This window comes from Lynx canadensis, chromosome B4 (assembly GCF_007474595.2).
Source record: "Lynx canadensis isolate LIC74 chromosome B4, mLynCan4.pri.v2, whole genome shotgun sequence".
Taxonomy (NCBI): Eukaryota; Metazoa; Chordata; class Mammalia; order Carnivora; family Felidae; genus Lynx; species Lynx canadensis.
In genome coordinates, this window is record NC_044309.1 from 118,806,930 (window position 1) to 118,820,652 (window position 13,723).

The 13,723-nt window shown below is 38.0% G+C and overlaps 1 protein-coding gene across 5 annotated transcripts in view; it reads left to right on the forward strand.

Annotated features, from left to right (window-relative positions):
- The window catches only part of TMPO (thymopoietin), a 32,365-nt gene that overhangs the window by 941 nt on the left and 17,701 nt on the right, over positions 1 to 13,723 (forward strand). For all 5 annotated transcript variants that reach the window (XM_030323457.1, XM_030323458.2, XM_030323459.1 and 2 more), the window contains exons 2-3: positions 8,232 to 8,358; positions 13,315 to 13,473. In XM_030323457.1, the coding sequence (XP_030179317.1) occupies positions 8,232 to 8,358; positions 13,315 to 13,473 (286 nt within the window). The remainder of the gene's footprint in view (positions 1 to 8,231; positions 8,359 to 13,314; positions 13,474 to 13,723) is intronic.

Consider the following 13,723-nt stretch of genomic DNA (forward strand, 5'->3'; position numbering starts at 1 on the left):
CGACTTCTGTGCCGGATTCGAAAGCCCTTGAGGGTCAGCCTGAAACTGCTGTAGGTTACGTTCGAACGTTTTCCCGCTTTATTAACTGAAATAACTGGTAACCGAGGCCCAGAGCGCTCCCTGGAGGGCAATTTGTGACATATTCATTTCTAACCAAAATTTGAAATAATGAAATTCCCGCCTTTTTATGGTTTTGCATATGGAGGGCTTTTTGAACGGTTTTTGTTTTTCTTGTTTGTTACTGTTTGTCCAGCAACAGGCCGTCTTTTGGCGGGGCAGTGTTACTCTAAATTGAAATGAACACTTAACATCTTTAAGCAGTTATAAACACTCAGATGTTTGGAAATTCTAGTTTCTAAGGGCTTGGATTTTGTATTTTTTTCCCTTTTTGGTAAATTTTGCATGAGAAAAGGAGAGATTTCAGAACCAGGAGATACTTATTTCTTGGCATTCTGATATGTCAGTAACTGCAATTTGGAATATCTAAATCTAGGTAAATCTCAGATTGGTTCTGGCAGACTCATGTTTTGTTTCAGAATTGCTTTTCTGTGAGTTTTTATATGCTGCTTTGTGTGAACTGCCTACTTCTCATTTCAAATCATGGTGAGGGTGTAGTTGAAACTAGTGATTGGATGTAACTTTGTAAGACATTGTGGAGTTTAGAGTTGTTGAGTTTTGATAACTCAAAAGTACTGCTTCTTTCGAAGTTGTGTTGTTTAACTTTAGTTTTTAAAACTCTGTTGTGTTTTTCTGGACTGCCCAGGTGGGAATGAGAAAGATGTAATAGATGTAGGTTTAACTGAAAATCTTAGCCTGGGCTCTAGAGAAATTGAAAATCTTATGTCTTAAGTCAGTGCCTGGCACATAGTAGTGTCAAATATTTATTCATTAAATAAAAGACCAACTGCATCTTACTGCTTCAGATGTCTGTTTTTGTGGATTTGAAGAAAGCCAACTTCTCCATAATAAAGAGAAATTTACTTTCAAAGTAAAGCATATCCATTGTCTCGTTTTTCTCCAACCCCTCTGGAAAAGAAATTCAAATGACTTTAGTCAAGATTTTGTTGGAAGTGCAATCTTTTCCATTTAAATCAGCACACTTAAAAAAGTCTTCTGTAGAACTCTATAGTGTCTCTGTGCAAACGTATTCTTGAGCCATGGAAGTACTTGGTTGTGTTTATGATAGGATTATTCATTCTTTTTTTTTAATGTTTATTTTAGAGAGAGAAGAAGAGAGCGGGGTAGGGAGAGAGAGGCTCCAAGCGGGCTCTGTGCTGACAACAGAGAGCCCGATGTGGGGCTGAACCCACAAACTGAGATCCTGACCCGATCTGAAGTTGGACGCCCAACTGACCCAGCCACCCAGGCACCCCTGTTCTTATTTTTAGGATTCATTTTAAACAGAAAACATCATCTTGGTTTTGATGTTTAGAGAATATTTCCCAACTAATATAATACCACGTTAGTTATACTTCAGTTTTTTAAAAAAGCATGTCCCGCCTGGGTGGCTCAGTCATGATCTCATGGTTCGTGGGTTCAAGCCCCACATTGGGATCTGTGCTGACAGCTCAGAGCCTGGAGCCTGCTTCAGATTCTGTCTCTCCCTCTCTCTCTGCTTGCACTGTGCCTCTTTCTCTCTCCAAAATAAATAATCCTTAAAAAAAATTTTTTTTAAAGTATGTCCCAATCTACCCTGTTTTCTTGGGGGTGTAAAAATTTCAGTTATCCAACACTTTTGAGTTCCTACCAAGTGCTCTAACAACCAGAGATTGATTTCTGCAGACCCTGCCAACCATAACCATATAATTATTTAAATTTGTTGGGGTTTTTTTTTTTTTGGTATGTTAATCGATCATGTCATGTTTGTTATTTACACATTTTATCTCAACAAATTTCTCGTGTTATCAGAGTTGATCAGCACCATGCAAATAAATTCTGGGTGAAAGGAATTAACATTTTAATAGAATCTACAATGTCCAGTGGCATGCTAAGCCCTTTATATTTCATTTAATGTTTTAGTCTGTATAGAGGAAAACTATTTCATAGGCATAGAAGCCATAGTCTTCTCTGCCTTGGGTATTTGAAGCTCAAATACCCAAGCCTTGGCCAGGCTTAATGGCATGAACAAATTGAAAAAGTTAATAGTGATTATTTGGTCAGTAGCATCGTTTTCTGCTTTAAAGCACATTAAGTAAAAGTGACTTATAATTTAACTTAGGAATCTGATAGACTTTACCAGGCATAGGAAAAATATCTTGAGTTGAGAGGAAAAGAATCTTAGGGTATCTATAATAATAGATGAAATTATTCTCCATGGCACATTCCTCTTATATTGTACAAAATTTTATATCATGGCAATTGTTAGCCTTATATGTAATAACAATATAGTTACGTTTTTTAAAGAGTATAACCTAGGAGAAAGTCAAATTATGTTGGAGAGTTGTAGATTAGGCAGATTTTTTAAGTGCTAAATTTTTTTTAGTTTATTTAGTTTTTGAGAGAGAGAATGGGAGAAGCAGAAAGAGGATCCCAAGCCCACTCCTTAGTCAGTGCAGAGCCTGGTGCGAGGCTTGAACCCATGAACTGCAAGATCAGAACCTGAGCTGAAACCAAGAGTTGGATGCTTAACCGATTGAGCCACCCAGGTGCCCCTAAGTGGTAAATTTTTAACTTTTTTTTTTTTTTTAAGTAGGCTCCCGCCCCATGTGGGGCTTGAACTCATGACCCTGAGATTGAGTCATGTGCTCCACTGGCTGAGCCCGCCAGGTGCCCCAGCTTTTAACATTTTAAAAATAAATCAAACATTACTGTGGATTTGACCAAAGATGTAGCAGTTGCCTTCCATTTAAACATGGGTTTATGAGGAGTTTTTTTTTTCTTTCTTTCTTAATGTTCATTTCTTTTAAGAGACAGAATGCTAGTGGGGGAGAGGGGCAGAGGGAGAGAGAATTCCAGGCAGGCTCCATGCCCAGAGTGGAGCCCTACATGGTTCTCCATCCCACGACTGTGAGAGCACACACAAGTGGGGGAAGAACAGCGAGAGGCAGAGAGAGAGAATCCCAAACAGGTTCTGCAGTGTCAGCACAGAACTCAACACAGGGCTCAAACTCACCGAACTGAGAGATCATGACCTGAGCCAAAATCAAGAGTCAGATGCCTGACTGACTGAGCCACCCAGGGGCCCCAGAATATTTTTAATTAAAGGAGAACCACTTTCCATTTCAGCCATAGCCATGGTTTCTTAGATTCATTTGGTGTGATATGACAAAAATACTTGCATATTCAAAATTTGGTTTTTGGTTTTAGTTTTCTTTTAAACTTTTTATTTTATGCATCTTGATGACACCAGCATTTTTAGGTGTTAAAATTACCTGGATTGCCGACAGAAAAATAAACATTCAAAAAGTTGGCAATCTGCCTTTTTGTTCTAAGGTGCAAAGCAGTTGCAGCTATTTAGAATCTAATGGAGCATAGCATTCTTGAATGGTCTGATCAAGTGGATCATGAATTCTTAAGAAATATTTAAAGACATGGAGGACAACAGTAAAAAGTATGTTAATTAAATCATAAATTGACTACCATAGTCTACAATAAGGTGTTAAGTGTGGACTTCTGAATCAGAGTTATATAGTACATTAAATTTCCAGCTCTGACACTTATTCAGAGGACCTTCTTGAAAGATGAACATTGCCTATCAGATCAATTTTCACCTGGAAAATAGGAATAATCTAGTAACTACTAGTAGCTACTTAATTGAGGATTACAAGAGATAATTTGTTAAGGTGTCTAGTGCTCAGCAGTTGATCCCTATTAAAGCATGTGATTTCTGAAATTTTTTGTGTTTACTTAGCGCCAGAGCAATACAATGTTACCATAATATTTTTTTTTTTCAGAATTGGATGAGGTAACTTTGTGAAAGTGATGTATGCATACTTTGTTCAAATGTTACTATATTGCTAGAGTTAGCTGTGCATCTTTGAACTTCAGTGTCCTCTCTTGTAAAATGGGGGTGTTAGTATCTATTTCATAGGATCTTTAGGATTCTATAATACATGTAAGGAAGGTACTCAGAACACAATTTGGTACATACTAAGTGCTCAGTAGAATCTATTTTATAAAAATAATTATTGTTATACTAATCTTGCTACTAATGGTAGAAATTTAAAAATAGGAGTAGCTGGGGGCTCCGGGCTGGGTCAGTCAGTAGGGCATGCAACTTTTATTAATCTCAGGGTCATGTGTTCAAGCCCTTCGTTGCTCATAGAGCCTACTTAAAACTTAAAAAAATGAAAATAATAGTAGCTCATAGGTGATATCAAAGAACTGTTGGATTTTAAAGTTGAAAAAGATGTTAGAGATCATCTGGTAGTTGGGAAGAAACTGGAGAACAGTGCCTGGCACATACTAGGTACCTAGTATTTTTAACTGAATGAAACTAAGAGTATGTGATTTTACTTAAAGGAATAAAATTCTCGTAGTCTCATGGTTTGTGAGTTCGAGCCCCGCATCTGGCTCTGTGCTGACAGCTCAGAGCCTGGAGCCTGCTTTGGATTCTGTGTCTCCCTCTCTCTCTGCCCTCCCCTGCTTGCACTCAGTCTCTCAAAAATGAATAAATGTTTAAAAAAATTTTTTTTTCTAAATGGCATTACATTTCTGGAACTTTTCTCCCTACAAATTAAAAATAAAAATCAGGTAGCCTGTTATGAACTCCTGCTTTGCTTGACTTTGCATAAGCTGGTTTGTTGGCCTCAAGATTTCTTTGTACAGCTGTAATCTTTCATTATGTTTTAAGAAAATATTAAGAGTTGGTTTTCTGCTTGATTTGATAAGCCCTTGTTATTCTTAAAATTTTTTTAATGTTTATTTATTTTTGAGAGAGAGCACAAGCAGGGGAGAGACAGAGAGGGAGACACAATGCAAAGCAGGCTGTAGGCTCTGAGCTGTCAGCGCAGAGCCCAACACGGGGCCCGAACCCATAAATTGTGAGATCATGACCTGAGCCCAAGTTGGGCACTTAACTGAGCCACCCAGGTGCCCAACCGACTGAGCCACCCAAGCACCCCAAGTCTTTGTTATTTCTTAATAACAAATGGGTTTTTAAGAATGACCTATTTTTCCCTCCCCAGATGACACTCATTAATTCATTCAAGAAAACAGCTATCAACTACCTACTCCTTTGTCAGTCCTTTTTAAATTTTAGATGCTTGGGATACATTATGAATATGACAGTGCCTCTTCTTTCTGCTACCCTCTTAAATGCTGCATCCAGAACACCTGAGATACACATTAAAATACAGATTCTCAGGCCCAAGATTAGATCTCAGAATGGGGTTAAGACTTTTTAAAATAGGGGTAACTTCCAGAAGTTTTGAGGTTTTGATAACAAGCCAGATTTAGGGACTATTGCTCAAGGAGTTTTTCTGGAGAAGATAAAGTATGTTTACAAATAGGTGGAACTGGGGCGCCTGGGTGCCTCAGTCGGTTGAGCATCTGACTTCAGCTCAGGTCACGATCTCGCGGTCTGTGAGCTCGCGGTCTGAGAGTCGGGCTCTGGGTTGATGGCTCAGAACCTGGAGCCTGCTTCTGATTCTGTGTCTCCCTCTCTCTCTGCCCCTCCCCCGTTCATGCTCTGTCTCTCTTTGTCTCAAAAATAAATAAACGTTAAAAAAAAATTAAAAAAAAAAACAAATAGGTGGAACTGGTGAGTGCCAAAGAAAGAGATTTCTTGAAAACCTCAGGCTTCTGTAAGAATTAAAATTTTTGAATGTTTTGTTGATAGTAGAATTTGAACATTCTTAGAGTGGGAGGTGATTTTCTTTTTTTTATTTATTTATTTTTTTTTATTTATTTTTTTTTTTGATTTTCTTTTATTTAAAAGTATGTTATACAAGGAAGTTTTTCTTCCCAACCTGTCCACACTTTTTTGGAAAATTCAAGTAGGTCACTAACACAAGATTTGGTCTATTTGATTTTTAAAAAGTGTTTAAAGAATGCAAGGCTATGATGTATAAACTCTTAGATTCTTGGCAACTTTTGATATCAATGTGTAAGTTGCTTAAAGATTTGAGCCTGATCCTAAACTAGCACAATATGTGTATTAAAGCTTTCTGAAAGTACCATCAGTTTCACAGCCATTTTTTAGTTAAAAGATTTCTCTTGAATCGATATCATTATTCTTGTTAGCAGTTATCTTTAAAAAATAATTTCTCATAATCTTGCTTTATATAAAATATTTCAAATTTTAATTTTGCTAAAAAATTACTTTTGGAAATCCTATAACTTTATTTTTTTATTTTTTTATTTATTTTTAAATATAATTTATTGTGAAGTTAGGTAATACACAGTGTGCGCTTGACTTCGGGAGTAGATTCCCATGATTCATCACTTACTACAACACCCAGTGCTCCTCCCAACAAGTGCCCTCCTCAATACCCATCACCCATTTTCCTGTCTCCCCTGCCTCTCCTCCATCAACCCTCAGTTCTCTGTATTTAACAGTCTTCTTATGGTTTGCCTCCCTCTCTGTTTGAAATTATTTTTTCCCTTTCCCTTCCCCCATGGTCTTCTGTTAAGTTTCTCAAATTCCACATATGATTGAAAATATGGGATACTTTTTCTCTGACTGACTTATTTCACTTAGCGTAATATCCTAGTTCCATCCATGTTGTTACAAATGGCAAGATTTCATTCAGAAATTCTTTTATTTTTTAATGTTTGTTTATTTTTGAGATAGAGTGCCAGAGCACAAGCGGGGAGGGGTAGAGGGAGGGGGAGAGGAGATCCAAAGCAGTCTCCGTCTTGACAGCGGAGAGCCTGATGTGGGGCTCAAACTCAAAAACCATGAGATCAAGAGCTGATCCAAAGTCTGCCACTCAACCAACTGAGCCACCCAGGCACCCCCAAAATAGAAATTCTAATACATGGCCAAATCATGCCTGATTTTTCTTTCTCCCCCTCAGCATCATTGAAAGTAAGCAGTCCATACAACTATGGTTTTCACCATTTTGCATAAAATATTTCTAGAATGCAGTATTTATTTTTAGTTTTTTAATGTTTGTTTTTGAGAGAGAGAGAGACAGAGCACAAGCAGGGGAGGGACAAAGAGAGGGAGACACAGAACCCAAAGCAGGCTCAGGCTCTGGGCTGTTAGCACAGAGCCTGGTGTGGGGCTCAAACTCATGGACCGTGAGATCACAACCTGAGCTGAAGTCAGACACTTAACTGACAGAGCCACCAAGGCACCCCTAGAATGCATTATTTTTTCTTTTAATTAATCTCTATACCCACCGTGGGGCTCGAACTCACAACCCCGTGAACAAGAGTCACATACTCTGCCTGAGTCAGGCAGTTGAAAGACACAGTATTGACTCATTTGCCTAAAATAGAAATTTGGGCCTAAACTGACTTTGATACTTGTAGCCATTATTCAAACAGCTATTTTTTGTTCAATTCTCTGAGGCTTTCTGGGGTTACTGAGGCATTTTGTAGGGCTATTTGCCATAACCCTAGAAGACACCCACACTTCTGCTTTCTTCTCTTGTTTAACCTTGGAATGTTTACATTTTTCCAGCAAATACTGCCATTGCTTAAGTTATGCTGGAAACTTCCTTTGAAATTTCTCTCAAAGCTTGTTCCATGTTCTCTGAACTTTTCTAAGTGAAACAGCCATATAGAACTAAATGTGCTGACAGAGCTGTACTAAGAGGTAATAGTCAAAAAGTTTGACTTCCTTCGTGGTCAGACACTGGCTACTAAAGCTACTGAATATTCATCTGGGTTTCATAGATTCTGATATGCTTGTTTAAATTAAAGGAAATCATTTTTAAATATAACTAAGAAATATCTTTATGGTAAAGTCATAAGCTCTTATAGAATAATTTAAATTTTTAAGGATTATTTAAGTGGTCAGTAGTAGTAAATTGTATCTCTGATTATCTGGGTGAAAGTCTTTAAACCCTTGCTGTTTACTCTTGAATTTTTGATGACGCCACCTCCTCTTTAGATAGGTTAGCCAAAACTGTTTTTAATAGTAATGTTTACAAATTTGAGTTGTTACAATTAAACTTAAAAAATATCTTCAAATAATGAGTTGTTCTTAATAAAATTGCTAAGGCCTAATAAAGCTATAAATTGGAGGGTGAATTTGCATGTTTATATTGTATACAGTGTGACTTATAAAATAGGTGAACACTTTAATTCATGTGGAAATGATAACCGGACTTTGTTTACAGAAAGCCACAAAGAAAACTGATAAACCCAGACTAGAAGATAAAGATGATCTAGATGTAACAGAGCTCACTAATGAAGATCTTTTGGATCAGCTTGTGAAATATGGAGTGAATCCTGGTCCTATTGTGGGTAAGTTGGTAAAATGTCAAGTTATGTTTTCTGTAAGTGCCCCAAATTGTTTTCCTGTCTTGTCTAGCAGTTAGAGTTTGGGTTCTAAGGACCAGTGTGTCATTAATCATTTATATGACCAGGACACAATTTCTTTAACTATAAATAAGGAAAATAAAATGAGAGAAATGAACTTAGATAATCTCCAAGATTACCTCTGTTGTTGAAATTGTTTCATATTGTGCTCATGTCACAGCTACCTGGTGAGACATAGGAGTCTTACATGACAATTGAAGAAAATTTGAAGTGACACAGCTGGCCAAATTCATCCAAGTTAATAAATTAGTGACGGACTTGTTAATAGAACTCAAGTTAGGGATGCCTGGGTGGTTTAGTTTGGTTAGGCATCCGACTTCAGCTTAGGTCACAGTCTCACCACCGTTCATGAGTTCCAGCCCCACATCGGGCTCTGTGCTGACAGCTCGGAGCCTGGAGCCTGCTTCGGATTCTGTGTCTCCCTCTCTTTGCCTCTCCCCAGTTCCCACCGTCTCTCTCTCTCTCTCTCTCAAAAATAAATAAACATTAAAAAAAAAAAAAGGAACTCCATCAATTCCTAGCATAGTACCCATTTTCAGTTATCATTAAAATTAACATTTTTAGGGGCGCCTGGGTGGCTCAGTCAGTTAAACCTCCAACTTCGGCTCAGGTCATGAACTCGCTGTCAGTGAGTTCGGGCCCCACGTCAGGCTCTGTGCTGATAGCTCAGAGTCTGGACCCTGTTTCAGATTCTGTGTCTCCCTCTCTCTCTGCCCTTCCCCCTCTCACACTCTGTCTCTGAAAAATGAATAAACCTTAAAAAAAATTTTTTTTATGGCACAAAAACAGACACATAGACCAATGGAATAGAATAGAAACCCCAGAACTAGACCCACAAACGTATGGCCAACTCATCTTTGACAAAGCAGGAAAGAACATCCAATGGAAAAAAGACAGTCTCTTTAACAAATGGTGCTGGGAGAACTGGACAGCAACATGCAGAAGGTTGAAACTAGACCACTTTCTCACACCATTCACAAAAATAAACTCAAAATGGATAAAGGACCTGTATGTGAGACAGGAAACCATCAAAACCTTAGAGGAGAAAGCAGGAAAAGATCTCTCTGACCTCAGCTGTAGCAATCTCTTACTCGACACATCCCCAAAGGCAAGGGAATTAAAAGCAAAAGTGAATTACTGGGACCTTATGAAGATAAAAAGCTTCTGCACAGCAAAGGAAACAACCAACAAAACTAAAAGGCAACCAACGGAATGGGAAAAGATATTTGCAAATGACATATCGGACAAAGGGCTAGTATCCAAAATCTATAAAGAGCTCACCAAACTCCACACCCGAAAAAACAAATAACCCAGTGAAGAAATGGGCAGAAAACATGAATAGACACTTCTCTAAAGAAGACATCCGAATGGCCAACAGGCACATGAAAAGATGTTCAGCGTCGCTCCTTATCAGGGAAATACAAATCAAAACCACACTCAGGTATCACCTCACGCCAGTCAGAGTGGCCAAAATGAACAAATCAGGAGACTATAGATGCTGGAGAGGATGTGGAGAAATGGGAACCCTCTTGCACTGTTGGTGGGAATGCAAATTGGTGCAGCCACTCTGGAAAGCAGTGTGGAGGTTCCTCAGAAAATTAAAAATAGACCTACCCTATGACCCAGCAATAGCACTGCTAGGAATTTATCCAAGGGATACAGGAGTACTGATGCATAGGGGCACCTGTACCCCAATGTTCATAGCAGCACTCTCAACAATAGCCAAATTATGGAAAGAGCCTAAATGTCCATCAACTGATGAATGGATTAAGAAATTGTGGTTTATATACACAATGGAATACTATGTGGCAATGAGAAAAAATGAAATATGGCCTTTTGTAGCAACGTGGATGGAACTGGAGAGTGTGATGCTAAGTGAAATAAGCCATACAGAGAAAGACAGATACCATATGGTTTCACTCTTATGTGGATCCTGAGAAACTTAACAGGAACCCATGGGGGAGGGGAAGGAAAAAAAAAAAAAAGAGGTTAGAGTGGGAGAGAGCCAAAGCATAAGAGACTATTAAAAACTGAGAACAAACTGAGGGTTGATGGGGGGTGGGAGGGAGGAGAGGGTGGGTGATGGGTATTGAAGAGGGCACCTTTTGGGATGAGCACTGGGTGTTGTATGGAAACCATTTTGACAATAAATTTCATATATAAAATAAAAAAAAATTTTTTTTTAAATAACATTTTTAAAGTCTTGTTTTGACTGGAATTCAAGAATGATCCCTTAAAGAACAAACTAAAAGAAAACTTGGAACTTAATATAATATACTGGATTTCCATCATTTGGTTACTGTCAGTGATTTTGCAAGGCTGGTTTTGCTTTAATTCTGGAGGGTCTTGACAGAAACCTCAAGATGAGAAAGGTGTATTTTGGTCTTCTAAGTTATGTAAAGTTTTGAACACTGGAAATTTGAATTTTTTTTTAATTTAATTTTTTTTTGGAGCAAGCGAGAGAGCATGTGTGCAAGCAGGGGAGGGGCAGAAGGAGAGAGAGGAAAGAATCCCAAGCAGGCTCCATGCTGTTAGTGTAGAGCCCAACACAGGCCTCTATCACACAAACCCATGAGATCATGACCTGAGCTGAAATCAAGAGTCTGAGCCACCCAGGTGCCTCTAGATTTGTTTTTTTTTTTCTATAGGTAAAGTTGCAAACAAGAATTTAGAATGTTTTTCTTTTGTTTTATTTAACATAGTACTTCCACATAGCTGGTAATAAGCCTGTGAATATAACTACTAACAGATATTTGATATTTAATTTTTTCATTTAAAATTCCAAAAGGGAGATGCTGCGAATATGTGTATTGTGTATCAATGTACGTTTTATATATATTGGTATACCAGCTGTTCATTGTTTCCCAGCTTTATTGAGGTATACTTGACAAAAGTTGTATTATATGGTGTGTGTGTTTAACTTGATGTTTTTGTAGACGTATATATTGTGAAATGATCAACATGATCAAGCCAATTAACATCCATCACCTCACTGTTTTATTTTGTGTCTGAATGTGTAGTGAGAGCACTTAAGGTCTACATTTTTCACAAGTTTCAGGTGTATTCTTAACTATAGCCCATTCTGTACATTAGATTTGCAGAACTTAGTCATCTTGCAGAAATTTTGTACCCTTTGACAACATCTTTCCACTTTCCCCTCCCTAGCTAACTGTTCATCTTGCAGCTACTTATGTAACATTTTGAGATCTGTGTTGTTTCTTTAAAAAAAAGTGTATTATCATTTTAATCATCTTTTTTTCTTTTTAAGTTTATTTCTTTGTTTTGAGGGAGAGAGCACGAGTGTGCGCACATGCGTGGGGGAGGGGCAGAGTGGGAGAGAGGGAATTCCAAGCAGGTTCCACACTACCAGTGAGGAGCCCGATGCAGGGCTCAGTCCCATGAACCATGAGATCATGACCTGAGCTGAAACAGAGCCAGAGGCTCAACCAACTGAGCTACTCAGGCACCCCATCATTTTGTTCATCTTCTAGAAACCACAGAGGGGTGCCTGGGTGGCTCAGTCAGTTAAGTGTCCAGCTTTGGCTCGGGTCATGATCTCATAGTCCGTGGGTTCGAGCCTTGTGTCGGACTCTGCTGACAGCTCAGATTTTAGAGCCTTCTTCGGATTCTGTGTTGCCTTCTCTCTCTGTCCCTCCCCCACTCGCACTCTTTCTCTCTCTCAAAAATAAATAAACATTAAAAAAGAAAAAGAAACCAGAGGGACATACAGTTAGTGTAAAATAGAAAATAAAAGCTGTTTTTGGCTTTAAATTGTCATTCATGTTGAAATGTGTTAAAAATGTGTTCGTAATCAATTTTACTTTGCTGTCTAATTGGTATACAATTTCTATTTTGTGGCACACATTTTCTATAAAAGGTCATTTGATCACAAAGTACTTACATCTAAATGTGATTTAACACCTTAAATTTACACAATGTTATATGAAAATAATATTCGACTAAAAAACTGTAGATGACTTTTCTTTACCCATAACTGAATGGCTCTTTATAGGCATATTAATCTCTGAGATTTGTGGGATTTTTATCATAGTATTGAGAGGAATGCAGTCTGTTTATAAAAATGATTTTTTTCTATAAGGCAAATGCTATTTACATAGTACTGGAAAATGTACAAAGGCTAAAGCTTTTCAATCAAAAATACTCAGTCATACATGGCTCTTTAGTAGGTGATCTATAATAAGATTATACCAGGGATGCCTGGTGGCTCAGTCAGTTAAGTGTCTGACTCTTTATTTTGGCTCAGGTCACGATCTTACTGTTTGTGAGTTTGACAGGTTCTACCATGACAGTGTGGAGTCTGTTGGGGATTCTCTCTCCCCTCCTTCCCTCCCTCCCTCCCTCCCTCCCTCTCTCTCTCTCTCCCCCCCTCCCGCACATGGGTGCTTACTCTCAAACTTAAAAAAAAAAAAAGATTTATATCAATCTGTGTATTCCATGCTACTAAAAGAAACATAATCATGTATGTATTAAAATCTCGGCAAAACACCTATTTTAGGAAAGAATCCTTTATATGGTATTTTTAATCACTTAAATTTAGAAAAGTAAAGTGTTGGGGCACCTGGGTGGCTCAGTCGGTTGAGCGTCCAACTTCAGCTTGGGTCGTGATTTCACGGTCCCGGGGTTTGAGCCCCACGTCGGGCTCTGCTGGTAGCTCAGAGCCTGAAGCCTGCTTTGGATTTTGTGTCTCCCTCCCTCTCTACCCCTCCCCCACTCACTCTATCTCTGTCTCTCAAAAGTGAATAAACGTTTAAAAAAAAAAAAAGTTAAGCATGAATGCAACATTTTAATGTTGGTAAATACGATAAGCAGGATCTTAAATAAGAAAATACAGATATTAAAGCAAGTACTGCCTTCATACAGGAACAACCAGAAAGCTATATGAGAAAAAACTGTTGAAACTGAGGGAACAGGGAACAGAGTCAAGATCGTCAACTCCTCTGCCAACGATTTCTTCATCAGCAGAAAATATGAGACAGAATGGAAGTAATGACTCGGACAGATACAGTGACAATGAAGAAGGTAAAATTTTAAATGATATTAATCGAATATATGTAATTTTTTTCAGACTTCTAAGATACAGTAACCATGAAGAAGATAAAATTATTTTTTTGCTTATTTCATTTTTCTAAGAATAAAGTATTAAAAATAACGGTGAAGTTTTCCCACTTACCCTTTCCAAGTATTATCAACACAGAAGCAACCGCTATCATTAATTTGGTGTTTATCTTTCCAACCCATTTTTAAATACTTTTTCATATGTATCTAATAA